General features: G+C 32.8%; 1 protein-coding gene across 2 annotated transcripts in view; it reads left to right on the top strand.

Moving 5' to 3' along the window:
- Positions 1-3017: 3017 nt before the first annotated feature.
- Positions 3018-16658, top strand: part of LOC134723453 (uncharacterized) — a 48858-nt gene continuing 35217 nt past the window's right edge. Inside the window, exons 1-2 of one of the 2 annotated variants that reach the window (XR_010108072.1) lie at positions 3018-3138; positions 9272-9501. Coding sequence is in view for 1 of the 2 variants with exons in the window: in XM_063587064.1 (XP_063443134.1) it covers positions 3075-3138 (64 nt within the window). In the remaining variant the exon portion in view is untranslated. Of the gene's footprint in view, positions 3139-9271; positions 9502-16658 lie in introns of those variants that run through there. The other variant, XM_063587064.1, reaches the window with a different exon arrangement.

Raw genomic sequence — 16658 nt, 5'->3', positions numbered from 1 at the left:
GTCGTCTGTCGTCGTTAACAATTTTTCAAACATCTTCTCCTCTGACACTACTGAATGGATTTGAATGAAACTTAACATGATTGTTCCTTAGTATATTCCGCACAAAACGTGCGCTTCGATTTTTGATCCGTCAAAAAACATGGCCGCCGATACTTAAAATAGAACATAGGGGTCAAATGCAGTTTTTGGCTTATATCTCAAAAACGAAAGCATTTAGAGCAAATCTGACATGGGGTAAAAATTTTCATTCGGTCAAGATCTATCCGCCCTGAAATTTTCAGATGAATCAAACAAACCATTGTTGGGTTGCTGCCACTTAATTGGTAATTTTAAGGACATTTTGCAGTTTTTGGTCATTATCTTGAATATTATTATAGATAAAGATAAACTGTAAACAGCAAAAATGATCAGCAAAGTAAGATCTACAAATAAGTTAATATGAACAAAATTGTCAATTGACCCTTTAAGGGGTAATTGTCCTTTAATGACAATTTTTAATTGTGCTTCATATATGCTAACTTTAAAAAATCTTCTCCTCTAAAAGTACTCAACTAAATTCAACCAAACTTCAACTGAATGATCAGTAGGGTGTATAAAATAAACTTTGTGCTTTATTTTTTATTTCCTCAAAAAACATGGCCGTCATGGCTAAAAATAGATCACAGGGTAAAATGCAGTTTTTGGCTTATATCTCAAAAACTCCAGCATTTAAAGCAAATAAGACAAGATGTTAAAGTATTTATTAGGTCAAGGTCTACCTGTCCTGAAATTTTCAGCCGAATTGGGTAACTGGTTTTTCAGGTATAATGCCCCTGAATTGATGATTTTAAAGAAATTTTGCAGTTTTTGGTTATTATCTTGAATACTATTATAGATACAGATAAACTGTTAATAGCAAAAATGTTAAGCAAAGTAAGATCTACAAATAAGTCAATTTGACCAAATTGTCAATTGACCCCTTAAGGAGTTATTGCCCTTTAAAGACTTTTTTCACAATTTGTTCATCATGTTGACTTACTTTAAAAAATCTTCTCCTTTGAAACTGCTGTATCAATTTCAGCCAAACTTAGGCTAAATGAGTTTCAGAGTATCTAGTATAAATTTTATATTTCATTTCCTTGTATGTCAAGAAACATAGCTCCTATGGCTAAAATAGAACATAGGAGAAAATGATTTTTTTTTTTGCTTTTGAAGAAAATAGGACGATTCAAAGAACATTTAAATAAATTGAAAAGCCAAAATAATCATTGGTGAGAGATTTAACCCAAACAATTAAGGTGAGCGATTCAAGCTCTTGAGAGCCTCTTGTTTAGGCTATAGCGAGAGTCGATGGTCGATGATTCTGAACATATTGACTATATTTTTTTTTCATTTTGAAGGGTAAAAACAGTCAAAACATCCATTTCATTATTCAAAATTGGCTATTTCTTAATTTTCACGCGTATGTTGGCATTTAGGTTCTCTGTAACCCCTTTTATGGTCTTTGCGACACATATAGTTTATAATTAGTGTATTCCTCAATCAATAAGCTTGAATTTAATGTATTAATATTTATTAGGGGCAGTTATATCTATAATCAGAGGATGAAGAATAGCAGAGGTCCAGTGAAAATTAAAAAAAAAGGCAACGTAGAGTATTTTAATTTTTGATATATATGTTTTGGTATTAAGATCGTCCATACATTTATCCACGTAATCCAATCTCTGTTAAAAATAATTAGGAAAACCAACTAGTTTATCCTCCGAAACTAAATAGATAAATAAAATTAAAGATTTACAAGCGGGTTTATTTTCTTATATTAATTTGAATATTCACCAAAGATAACACCAAAATGACGAATTTAGAAATACGAGATATAGCTATAGTGTCAGTCAACTTTTTAAGTTTCATTTGTCGTTTCACCGCTTCAACTGGAATAATGAAACATGAACTATTTCATTATTCATTATTCATCGCATAACATTGAATAATAAATAGTGAACCATTTCATTATTCAATATTGAATGTTGAATAATGAAAAATGAATAATGAAAGTACTTCAGCGCGGTTTTAAATAAGCGTAATATGTGTATTACTAGTACAGGATATCATTAAGTCGGGGGATTTCGTTACCACAAATTAATCAAAACCTTTACTTACATATTCTTCCATAAATAAACATATTTTATATGAAAGATTGGCTGTACCTAAAGAAAACTTATTTCAAACGGAACAGCACATCCTAAATTGTACAGTGATGTTGTTAATTTTCTCTTACTAATCATGACGTCTTTACACTAAATCCATTGGATGTTGGATGGGTACTGATTGATATTTAAGTCTCATACACATGCTTTCTTATTATAAGTTGTTACTGACTTTGAACAAGCTGTCAGTAATTGCGAGTACTCTCATATCTGTTCTTTTTTGTTCTTAGGGACTAGGGATTGATATATACCCTGCCATGGCCTGTTTGTATCGATCTGATGATGCTAGCCTTTTTCAACTGCTTTTGATAGTTTGTTTTCATGTTGTGCTGTTACACCACTGTTCCAGGTTAAGGGAGATTTAAGCGATCACAAACATGTTAAACCCCGCAATATTCCTTACAATGTATGTGTCTTTATGAGCATTCCGGCTCTCTCCACCATCTAAATTTGACCATCACGAAATATTAGTAGCACAATAACACATTAGTGCTAAAAGTGACGTTAAACACAACAAATCAATTAACAAATTATAAGAAAGAAATAAATATTTGAGAAATAGTTCATAGAAGGCATGATTATGGTAGTTTGATTTTGAAGTAATTTAAATCTTAAGAAAATTTTGAAAGTATTTTTTTTAGGATTATAGGTCCAAAAAAAATTTAACAAAGTTAATTTTAACTTTTTAAATATATCTTAATGCTTCATCCCTTAATGATAACAATAAGGAAGTTGTCCTTACCAAGTAAACGTTTCGGTACTTGTTTTAGAATCGGAAAAGCGATTTTATAAATGATTACTTTTTCCTGTCGTCAAAAGAGACTATTTCCGGATACATCAAAGTTACATGTATTCCACAAAAGTCAGTCGTTGTTTATTGAGAACCCAATGGATTTAATTCACATATTACTAACAGTTAGCGTTGGTTATTTTTCTGTGATGCTGGCGACTGGTGAGTAAATTAAAAGTATAATATTACTAGTTGAATTTTGCAGAGGTTCCAAAGATGTATTACAAGGGATAACCACTGGTCATGCTGGTACTTAAAATGATAAAGTGTTGACATATATGAAATGTGTGGGCTACTTGTAACGTATTCAAACTTGACAGCATTTTTCGATTTTATTATGAAAAGAACAAAAAACGGAACGGCTTTCAAATATTTGATATTATGAATTCACTAAAGTTTATTCCTTTGATATCTAAACGTTATTTTGATGATAACGATTAGGTAATTTTAAAATCCGACACGAGATATATTAATGGACCTACACATATTTAATATAAAAATAAGAAAATGTGGTATGATTGCCAACGAAACATGCCGGCACCAGATCCAAACGCTGAGAATCTTACAACATAGACATGGAAATAAAAAATATCATGCATTATTTTCTCAATTGTACATATTCAAATATAAAGAATTGCAATTGAAACCCAAAAAAGGACAAACATTTAAACCCAAACCAATTTTGAAATGTTTGAATAAATGCCTCTTGGCAATTTTTGTTTCTGGAATGCTTTCATGTTGGCATATATTCGTCACCTCCCATTTTTAGCGTTCTGCATCAATTAAAACATAACCTACAATTCATAAATTGGAATATCAACAAATCAATTTAAATTTTGCACCTCAACGGCTGGATTCATATGATACTTGAATAATATTTCCAGGGGGTAAATTTTGTCGTTAACCAAATCTGCTCGATTGATCATGAGTCGGAAACGTTTTTAGTGTGACTTCATTGCTTTTATTACTGAGCAAGGTTTACGGCAATACGATATCGCAACACATGGCATGGGTAAAATCTCTTTGTTCTTACTGTGCTATAATCTGAATAATGCACAGCTAAGGTGGGCATTAACTACCTCAGACATACTGCACAGTTCAAATCTATTTTTACATTTAGGGGTGTTTCCTGGATTCTGAAAGGGGTTTTACATGTATTCTATAAAATTAAAAAATATCAACGATTGAAGCGAGACTAAAAACATTACGTTGTTCAATTCAAGGATGAACAACATATTGGCCCTTCCCCCCCAAACAACAACAAAAAAACCCGAATACGCCATCTGACTTGAAGTTACAAAAAAATGATCATTAAACACTTTGTACAAACATCATAGTTTCAAAAAATATGGAAAAATATGATGGATTGATCTTGTTGATAGTTGGTGTTTTAACGTCACTTTTTTAAGATTCAAAGATTCAAAGTTTATTATTAAAAGCGCAACGTGCACATTTAGGCAATTCCGTGGCGCCCAGTTTTTAATGGTAGAGGGAGCCGGCGTGCCCGCAGAAAACCACACACCTTTGGTAGGAAAAAAGACAGTCCTAACAAATTAATATTGGAGTCGAAAACCCCTGCACGAGCAGAGTTCGCCCTCAAACCTTTATTGTTGACTGTCTCATTAATTTTAAAAAACGTCTTGGCAAACGAGGCCCCTAATGAAAAAGAAAGTTTTGTCCTGCCTTTTTAGCTCACCTGGCCGAAAGGCCAAGTGAGCTTTTCCCATCACTTGGCGTCCGGCGTCCGTCGTCCGTCGTCGTCGTCGTCGTCGTCGTCATCGTCGTCGTCCTGCGTCCGTCGTCGTTAACTTTTACAAAAATCTTCTCCTCTGAAACTGCTGGGTCAAATTAAACCAAACTTGGCCACAATCATCATTGATGTATCTAATTTAAAGTTTGTGTTTAATTACCCGGCCAACCATCCAAGATGGTCGCCATGGCTAAAAATAGAACATAGGGGTAAAATGCAGTTTTTGGCTTATAACTCAAAAACCAAAGCATTTAGAGCAGAACTGACATGGGGTAAAATTGTTTATCAGGTCAAGATCTATCTGCGTTGAAATTTTAAGATGAATCAGACAACCCATTGTTGGGTTGCTGCCCCTAAATATTGGTAATTTTAAGGAAATTTTTACTGTTTTTGGTTATTATCTTGAATATTATTATAGATGGAGATAAACTGTAAACAGCAATAATGTTCAGCAAAGTAAGATTTACAAATAAGTCAACAGGACCAAAATGGTCAAATGACCCCTTTAGGAGTTATTGCCCTTTATAGTAAATTTTTAACCATTTGTCGTAAATATCCATGATCTTTTACAAAAATCTTCTCCTCTGAAACTACCGGCCTAAATTAAACCAACTTGGCCACAATTATCATTGATGTATCTAGTTTAAAGTTTGTGTTTAAATTACCCGGCCAACCATCCAAGATGGCCGCCATGGCTAAAAATAGAACATATGGTGTAAAATGCAGTTTTCGGCTTATAACTCAAAAACCAAAGCATTTAGAGCAAATCTGACATGGGATAAAATTGTTTATAAGATCAAAATCTATCTGCCCTGAAATTTTCAGATGAATCAGACAACCCATTGTTGGGTTGCTGCCCCTAAATTGGTAATTTTAAGGAAATTTTACTGTTTTTGGTTATTATCTTGAATATTATTAAAGATGGAGATAAACTGTAAACACCAATAATGTTCAACAAAGTAAGATTTACAAATAAGTCAACATGACCAAAATGGTCAGTTGACCCCTTTAGGAGTTATTGCCCTTTATAGTCCATTTTTAACCATTTTTTGTAAATATCCATGATCTATTACAAAAATCTTCTCCTCTGAAACTACCGGGTAAAATTAATCCAAATTTGGCCAAAATCATCATTGATGTATTTAGTTTAAAGTTTGTGTTTATTTACCCGATCAACCATGCAAGATGGCTGCCATGGCTAAAAATAGAACATAGGTATAAAATGCAGTTTTTGGCTTATAACTCAAAAACCAAAGCATTTAGAGCAAATTTGACAGTGGTAAAATTGTTTATCAGGTCAAGATCTATCTGCCCTGAAATTTTCAGATGAATCAGACAACCCATTGTTGGGTTGCTGCCCCTAAATTGGTAATTTTAAGAAAATTTTACTGTTTTTGGTTATTATCTTGAATATTATTATAGATGGAGATAAACTGTAAACAGCAATAATGTACAGCAATTTAAGACTAAAAAATAAGTCAAATGACCAAAATGGTCAATTGACCCCCTAAGAAGTTATTGTCCTTTACAATCAATTTTTAACAATTTTCATAAAATTTGTAAATTTTTACTAACATTTTACACTGAAACTACACGGACAAGTTCAATATAGATAGAGATAATTGTAAGCAGCAAGAATGTTCAGTAAAGTAAGATGTACAAACACATCACAATCACCTAAACACAATTTTATCATGAACTGTCTGCTTCCTTTGTTTAATTCACATATACCAAGGTGAGCGACACATGCTCTTTAGAGCCTCTAGTTTATTATTACCTAAACTGGGACATAAAATATTTTTTTTTAATTTGTGTACACAATTTAAATCAGTGTTTTAAAAACATAACAGATAATAACGATTATTTGTAGTTTCTGCCAACACAGAAATAATGTATTTAAGAATATTCAAATAAATGAAATCGAATGAATAAGTTTTAGACTCAATGAAATTCATAACTATTTTTGGTAAAAAAAAATTTATAAAGGGACTAATTGGGTATCGAATTTAAATTGGTCGGAAAAGGGGGGCGGGGTTAAGATTTGAAAGAGAATCATTGTTTCTGTTCATTTATCAATTTAAATGTATGTACTAACATCTTCCTCGGTTCATCTCTCTCTAAGAAAATCATCGATGAAAGAAAAGCAATTAATATTTACTCAATAACACCGATTTTAATTGTCACCTAAAAAAACCCATTTAATTCGCAAATAATGTAACATCTTAAGAAGAAGCCTTAATTAAAAAAAAATATATATATTATTTAAAACTTACCAACCTCTTACTAAATTAAGGTTAATTTCACCCTTTCTTTACTCTACAAGAAATTTTCCTAGGAGCCGTGGAATTGCATGCGGAATATCGTTTGCATAATTCATATTTTAAAACGTTTACCTAAATTGATGGCGTCATGTGTTAAAACAGTTTAAAATTGGCTTATCAAATCGGTATATTGGATTTAATCTGCACGTTTTGTGTGACCCTTTAAGTAGTTCGGGTTAATCAGGGTCACACTAGCCGTGCAGATTAAATCCAATATACCGACTTTCTTGGTCAATAACTATCACATCAAGCTCAGGGTCATATTTTCTGTTTTGTTTGTCAGTTTTTGATATACATATTTCACTTATATAGTTTTTGGTCATTATACATGTTATAATGTGTCATTTTTAGTGATTTTGCTGTCAATGTGCCGTCATAAAAAAAAAAATTGAAATTGAAAACATATCAGCATCAAAACGTTTATGCAAGATCAAATGTAAAGGGACATAGTCTAGAAATATTGTAAAATCACACAAGTATGTATGTCAACCTTTTGGTCCAAAAAAATTCAGTTATTTTTTTTAGGTTACTTCGTTCGCCAAATTAACATTTATAACATAATTGATTTCATGCTTTAAAACAAAAAGAAACATAAATTCTATAAACTTCTTTAAAACTTCTCCTATTTGTTAAACGTTGTTTTATGTATCCTACCAAAAAGTCACATATATTATAGAAATAAAATTATTTTAGGGAAAATCCGTTACTTGATTATAATGAAAGGGGAGGCAGGGGTGGCAGTTTATTGCGATGTTTTGAGGATCTGGAAGTGAGGTTATTTAATGTGCACCACATTTTTTATGTTATTTCTTCATAGACAGAAAAAATATTACAGTCATTTCTTATAATTTAATTCTGAAATCCATTTTAAACCGTAGAAAACCATGAAAAAAACGTTGATGACGTCATGGTCACATGACTTAATTATGTCTATGGGCTGATAACCAATTAACGTCAGCCAATCAGAAGACGCGTAACATCCAAAATTAAATTATTAAAACAAAATGCAATGAGTGTGTAGGTATAGGTAGAATCTTTGATTAGCTTGCTTGTTAGCTGAACCGTGAAGTCAATATTATACATTTATTTCCCGTGCCTAAGGGAGATATAAAGATTTGTTCACCCAAGAAGATTCATATTTCAAGAGAGCTCTGCCCGAGGGAAATATGATTTTTAGAGGGTGATCAAATCTTCATATCTCTCGTAGCTGAGGGAAATGAATGTTTTATTCCACTGCCTTTGCTTTGTTTACTATCTCAATATAAAATATGATTGTACATACTTTATTTTCTTATCCGCTTGTTTAAATAAGTAAACACGACCTAATAAGCATTTATACACAAATTATTCCATTGATAAAGTTTTAGTAGGTTTTCTATATGAATGGGATTTTGAATAAATAAGCATATTCACCTGCGTAAAAAGGATATTCACCGCGCAAAACGTCGCGTGCCTTTGCGTGTATAACTTGGGTATGATACGTTTGAAGTACAATTGGTTTTGGTAAATATTTTCCATAACATTCATTTCTCTCGGAATATGGAATAAAACATTTACTGTCTTTTGTTTCGGTAAACAAAAGACATTGGCCTCAGTGAATATCAGTTTTTCAAAAGTCAATAAAACCACACATTTACCTCATCAAAAGACAGTAATTGTATAATATTTTCTTATTGCCAAGGAGACAATATGATATCTATAAAATTCCTACAAAATTAAATTCTAGTTTAATTTTATTGCATTCTATGTTAAAATGCCCAGTTTTTACATTTGATTTTTGTTTACCAAAACGTACATCATAACGTTACCTAGCTTGTTCCCTAGACATGCAGTCGATAACATCTTTTCTCTGGATTTCTGTTTTTTTAATTTATATGACACACACATTACTACACGGGCAATGATTCGAAAGCTGTAATGTCAAAGTCAAATTGAGGCTTTCAATATGAAGAAAAAGCTCGTATCTCAGTGAAGGTTCATGGTTTATCACCAATCGGAGAGGAGTAATTTCCGTTCTTTAATTGTTACATGCAGAGCACGCTACAATTGCATAGATCAGATTTTGTATTTGAATGCAAACATTGCGTTTCTTTTGTATAAAGAATATTTAGTATCAATTTCATGAAATGTCTTACATGTTCAAAATTAATGTACAGATATGCGTGAATGCTTTAATCAATGTAAATAATGTATCAATTAATATGGTAATTTTATTTGATTTCAGGTAAGCCAGATCCACCATATGATGTCAGAATACATGTTATTGGTAGGAAAGCTAAAATCTCATGGTTGATTCCTACCAATATTAGAGGGGCATGGTTTTCTAGACTTTATATTAAAGATTCAAAAAATGGCGATATATATCTAAATGGAAGGTATAAAAGTAAAGATATACCAATTGAAAATAATTCCACCTTTGAGATCGACACCCTAAACATGTGTTCAGAATATTATGTCAGAATACAAATTATTGGACGAGTTCTGTATTCAGAATTCACCACACAAAAATTTTGGATGACAAGTAAGTTATCTTTTACTGAAGTATAACATACGTATTACTTTTGTCCATGAACTAGTTAAATGATGCATTTTTAAGGAGTAACATTGGGATGGGGGTTATAATATTGAGATCGTGGCCAATAATACTTTGGATGTATATAACATTCATTCAAAATATTTTGGTTATTGACTTTTACATTTTTTTGGTACAAAACAGATAAACAAATAATTTCATTATAATCAACAAAATGTGTGATGCATTGCAAGTTAAACGGTTAATTCAATGTCGAACATTTTCTTTAGGAATTCAATCTTATCAGTATTTTCATGACATTAGATAAAATAAAAGCTTTATATATATTCATTGTTGGCGTTTATCATGTGTATAATTTGCCGTACTTTGAAATACGCTGTGGTGAAACATGCATGAATGAGATCTGGCCTAGTGCATTTTTTAATTCGGTCTATCGGCAAAATGAGTTTAATACATAAAAATATACTTATAAATTAAGTAAACAATGGTAAATAAATCAAATCTTGGATTTACAATTGTTAAAATTTAAAAACAGTGCGCCACTCTGTACCTGGAGTTACACTCTTGGTTTCGATGGCGTATTTCTCATGCAATACATCAAGGAATTTCCCAGAGACCTTGGCACAATTGCATGAGAACAATCTGTTTAACTCCATTGGGTGAACTTATCACTTCCGGAGCACCTGAATTCACTCCCGGTTTTAGTGGAATTCGTGTTGTTTCTTATTTCTTATTTATAACTGTTGATGTTAATGTCCTTTGGTTTTTTTAAGTCTTTGTTCACTCCTTGGTTTTGATTCTTATTGATTTAAAAGATCGATACGAGGCACACAACAACTAACATTAAACAATTATAGATATAAAGCATCAAATAAGGGTACTCTCAGATACTGAGCTTTATTTCAAAGCCAGTTATAACAAATAAATAAACTATGTTCTCCCAGACTAAGGTATCAATCAATACACTTCAAACAGATTTAGTGTATTGACTTCATATAGACTCTGAAAAAAGCATTATCTTGTGCAATGCAATAATAGTAAATATTATCGACAGGATGTAGTGTCGCGAGTTCAACACCATTTTGCTTTTTCGGGACGGTCAGTTTGTATTGGTCACTTTAAAACTTAGTACATGAACATACTTAATATGTACATTATTCTGTGAACCTTTTACCTGCGTCACTTGCGGCAAAGGGGAAGGGTTAAGATCTCACAAAACGTGATTTACCCTGCCGCATTTTTGCGCCATTCCCAAGTTAGGAGCCTCTGGTCTTTGTTATTTTAGCTTGTATGATTTTTAATTCTAGTTTATTTATATATTTCGGAGTTTAGTATGACAACCATTATAATTAAACTGGTACACAGTTTTGTTTAAGGCACAGCTGAGGCACGCTCCGGATGCTATATTTTCTCGCTGTGTTAATGACCCTTTAGTGGCCTTCGACCGTTTTCTGCTTTTTTGTCGGGTTGTTGTCTCGTTGACACATTCCCCCTTTCCATTCTTAATTCTATTATTATTTCGCATTTTTTTTTTAGAATTATTAGCAATTTTATTTAAGTTGCAACGTTTAACAGTGTTATCAGAAAGGTATTTTACATTGTTTATTATAGCGTCTAAATATGTAAAAGGCCTTATAATTTACCGGTAGGCTTAATGATTGTTTCTTAAATTAAAAGACCGACCACATTTTTATTGCGAAAAAGGTAATGTAGGTATCACACAATACTTTATTTCAAGGAAATGAATTTTTAACAATTCGGGCGTATCACATATTTGGATTATTAGTGTAACTTACCGTTTTCAGAGTCTTTCGATTATGTGAACACATCTAACAGTCGTTATAGTAAATAACAAATACAAAATTCGTTTATTTTCGGATGTCTAACATTTATGTGCATAAGCTTTAATTCAAATGCGAGAGAAAGGAGATACTGTCAGAGATTTTCATCATTTTCGTAGCGAGTACAAATACATGTATTTTCCTACAATGTACAAACTAGTCCGTATAATATATTGTATCTATAAAGTAATTGATTAAAGTTTAGCTTCAGATACAAGTTCTCCTTCCAACACCCCCCCAAAAAGCACATTTGCTTCAGCCGACAAAGCAAGGTTAGGTTTATCTGAATTAAGTCATGAACACTTGGTTTCCGGCTGCTTGGTTTATAAGTGGTAATATATATTGCAGCTTGTACATTTTTGGTTCGTATAAATGACTGATGTTTGCTACTCTGTAAAAAAAAAGTCTTTTTAAGACTATTATGAATTGGAAGTATATAAATAAAGAAACTAAAAAAGTAGAAAAAAATTAAGGGTCCGTGTGCTCGTTTTCGAGATATAAGCAATTGAAAAAATATCAAGAATTTTGTAAAATTTTGATATATGACTTTTTAAAATTCATGTAATAAAATTATGAAAAGAAATGTAGGAGTTAGTGGGCAATTTATTTTTTAATGACGATACATGAATAAAACCAGAAGATTCCGAAAATTTGGCAAAAAATCAAAAAATTAAGGAGCAAACATCCTTAACGTCATAATCTAACTACGTTTCGTACGTCTTTACTTTCGCGGACCATCGCACTTTATCGTATGGAGCCATCGGACTTTAGCACATATCATCGCACCTTAGTGTGACCATCGTACTTTAGCATCCCCATTGCACTTTAGAGTCTTACAAATATATTTGAAATAATAAAATTGAGAAAGGAAATGGTGAATGTGTCAAAGCGACAACAACCCGACCATAGAGCAGACAACAACCGAAGGCCACCAATGGGTCTTCAATGTAGCGAGAATTCCCGCACCCGTAGGTGTCTTTCAGCTGGCCCCTAAAAATATGTATACTAGTACAGTGATAATAGACGTCAAACTAAACTCCGAATTATACACAAGAAACTAAAATTCAAAATCATATAAGACTAACAAAGGCCAGAGGCTCCTAACTTGGGACAGGCGCAAAATTGCGGCGGGGTTAAACGTGTTTATGAGATCTCAACCCTCCCCCTATACCTCTAGCCAAAGTAGAAAAGTAAACGCATATCAATACGCACATTAAAATTCAGTTCAAGAGAAGACCGAGTCCGATGTCAAAAGATGTAACAAAAGAAAATAAATAAAATGAATAACAACAGACTAATAGCAGTTAACTGACATGCCAGCTCCAGACCTCAATTAAACTGATTGAAAGATTATGTCTTCATCATATGCATAGCAGGCACAATCCCTCCCGTTTGGGGTTTAGTATCATACTACCATACAATATACGAGAAGAACATAACCCGTGTCATGCCAACAACTGTTTTTTTTTAAATAAATGTTCCGATGCAAAGACCCTATAAGTGAATCAATATTAAAGCCAAAATATGCTATCTTTAATGACCTGACAACAATATCCTGTTTAAGGTTTTGTAAGCTTTTGAGGTTATACTGACATTTTTTGCTTTTTAAAAAATATTACCATAAACAATTGGATGTGAAATACCTGAACGTATAATATGTCTGCATGTTGTGTTATATTTACGAATTATTTCCTGCTCACTCTGAAGCATAATGATAAGTTACATAACAATGCAGCACCGCCATGTTGTTCATGTGCAACCGCGTTAGGTTATCAATGATTGCAGGCAACGTAATAACACTCCCATTGTGTGAACAATACAAACAGACGTACATAGGAGATCACGTCTTACCTCTCATCAAATCTGTCGGGATAACTGTTCACTGAACTGTCATCTTGATACCTTTAAGATAAAACAGTTCTAAACTAGAACTGATTAGGTCAGTTCTACCTAAAACTGATTTAGACAGTTCTACCTAGAACTGATTTAGACAGTTCTACCCTAGAACAGTTTTAGAAAGTACTACTTAGAGCTGACCAAACATAGAACTGAAACCATGCAACAAAACAAAAAATATCTTGCTTTAAAAGAAGTTTCCCTTTGGTATACGAACAAAATGGCATATCTCTTTTACGCGCGTCTGGCGTATACTAAATTTAGTCCTGGTATCTATGATGAGTTTATTTATCCATTATCCTTGCTGTTATGATATCATTGCACTTTGAACATTTTGTTAAACACATGACAACAGAAGGGTCCAAAAACCTTAACAGAGAAAGAAACCTGCCGAGGGATCAACAATAACAGTTCATAAAGTATACAGAGAAAGCTAAGATTTAAAAAAATATTTATTTTAATATTCATTATAAAAAGGAGTATTCCCATTGGATACAGTTGTGAAGCTCACATTTACAAATAATTTGTTGGTACAGTCTATACAATTATACTGTTAAATGCCAATTAAGGATGTTCGATTCTCTTTTTCAAAATATCAAACATTATAAAAAGACTGTGATGCATTGCAAGTGTATGAATAAGTGAAAATAAAAAAAAACATAAAAAGTACTGATATTATAATGGTTACCTTAAGTATGCATCTCTTGGTAATAACGTCTAATGACACAACACAAAATGTGATGTTCTTGGTTGATGGTAAACACATCAGCAGCTTAGTTATTCAACTTCATTCAAAACGATGGTTATGATTATAGTTATCAAAAGTACCAGGATTATAATTTTATACGCCAGACGCGCGTTTCGTCTACATAAGACTCATCAGTGACGCTCAGATCAAAATAGTTAAAAAGCCAAACAAATATAAAGTTGAAGAGCATTGAGGACCCAAATTCCAAAAAGTTGTCCCAAATACGGCTAAGGTAATCTACTCCTGGGGTAAGAAAATCCTTAGTTTTTCGAATAATTCAAAGTTTTGTAAACAGAAAATTTATAAAAATGACCATATAATTGATATTCATGTCAACACCGAAGTGCTGACTACTGGGCTGGTGATACCCTAGGGGACGAAACGTCCACCAGCAGTGGCATCGACCCAGTGGTGTAAATAGTTATCAAAAGTACCAGGATTATAATTTTATACGCCAGACGCGCGTTTCGTCTACATAAGACTCATCAGTGACGCTCAGATCAAAATAGTTAAAAAGCCAAACAAATACAAAGTTGAAGAGCATTGAGGACCCAAAATTCCAAAAAGTTGTCCCAAATACGGCTAAGGTAATCTACTCCTGGGGTAAGAAAAAGAATTTCATCATGGCTCTAGGTTTTTATAATTCATTGTAACTTTTTTTTAAATAGATATGTTTCATGTATTCACAGATCCGCTAATAATGTTTATTTTAGATTTTGTAATTGTATTCTATTTTCAGCCAACACCTTTACTGCTGACATGAATCAAAATGTTTCTTTATCATGGACTACCAGTTTGATAGATTTTTTCAGTGTCGTGGCACCCGTAAGGTCGCAAATTGTATATGAAGTACAAGGTGGCCTTCTCTTACCTAATGCGAAAGACGGGAAATACATATTTGAGAAAATGACACAGAATGTGAAAGCCATAAACATTACAGTTATCCATGTGAATATGATTGATGCTGGACTGTACACCGCAGAAAAAAATGGAGATGTGGATGGTTGCTGTTTGTTAATTGTTACAAGTATGATATAAACATTATTATATTCAAGAGATTTTCATTCATTCATTAAAATTAGTATTTCGTAGGTTTTTTTTCCGGTAACTAATTACTGTAAATTCAGAAATTATTGCGAGGTTTTTATTATTGCGAATAATGCGACTGAATTGTAAACGCAATAATTAAAACTCGCATTTTGTAATATTTTGACTGTTTTGTAATATTTTGACTGAATTAAGCATGACTTTTCTCAAAATCGTAAAAATTAAAATCGCATTCAAGTGTAAAATGACAAAATCGCAAATAAAAATGCACGCAATAATTTCTGAATTTACAGTAAAACCATAATAAAATGATTGTAGTGTTCTTAAAAAAGTCAGCTATCAGTTGAAAGTATTATTAAGTTCTAAATAAATGATGACTGCCAATAAAAAATTTCGTGCGTCCAAAGTGCTTTTCGAGTGTTATCTTCATCAAAAACATTAAATTTTGAAAGGTGTATAAATACGCAAATATGTTGGAACAAACTAAAGATATATAGCCTTATTCATATAGGTTAATCTTTGCCTGAGGGAGAAGCATTTATTTTGTTTTAATTTGTTAACGGGGTATTTTACAACGATACAATTGTAGGTTAAAAATCATGACAGTATACTATTTTAGTTTGTTTTGTGTACTCCATTTGTAGTTTTAAGCCACATATTCTGTCCGTTTGTGTATCGGGTGTCTATTAAGAAAGCTTTCTGAAAAAAATACCATTCAATTCAGAACGTGATAAAAATATTTGAAAACTTTAGCTATTACATCAAGAAGCAAAACTCGCATCGAAAAAACATAACGACAGCTGGATGTGTGCGCCGGAATAGGAAAATTTATATTATCCTTCTTTCGTTTTTTTCGTTTTATTCTAAAAACAGAAAATTAAAAGGATAATTATTTCATTGTTATAACCAATCTTTGATCTAAAATGATAATTGATAGAAGTAAGAGGACAAAGGAATTAGAAAACAACGAGTGCTGTTCTTAGCTGGGCTAGCGTTTCCGGTGGATTTTGACTATTTCTGATACGTCGTCCAAGTTCGTCCAAAAGATGGTCAATTGGTGATTAATTTGGAGACATACAAAGTGACATTGCTGGCCAATGCAACACATGAATATGGTTAATCTCCAAAAAGGTCATCAAAATATGTGCCACGTGACAACGGGCGTTGTCCTGCTGACAAACGTGGTTAAAACGATGTCTTCGGAGAAACGGGAGACCAACTGGAGCCAGAATTTCGTCCCTATACCTTGTTGCATTTAGGTTACCAACGATGATTTTGCGCTCGGTGTGTGTTCCAGGTAGGTAATTCCTCCCCATACAGCGATTCCGCCACTACCGAACCGATCTGTTACCTGCACGCACGCATCAGAAAATCGTGTATTGCGTCTCCGGTAGACACTGGCTCTGCCGTCGCTTAATTTCAAGTTAAATTTAGATTCATCGGTAAAAAGAACCTGTCTCCATGTTTGCCTATTCCATCGAATCCGTACCCGTGTCAATTGAAGTCGCGCCATACTGTGATGCTGCGTGAAGATATGTCCCTTCAA

Source organism: Mytilus trossulus, chromosome 6 (assembly GCF_036588685.1).
Source record: "Mytilus trossulus isolate FHL-02 chromosome 6, PNRI_Mtr1.1.1.hap1, whole genome shotgun sequence".
Lineage (NCBI taxonomy): Eukaryota > Metazoa > Mollusca > Bivalvia > Mytilida > Mytilidae > Mytilus > Mytilus trossulus.
Note: the sequence above shows the minus strand (reverse complement) of the source record. Positions and strands in the feature narration are given on the sequence as shown.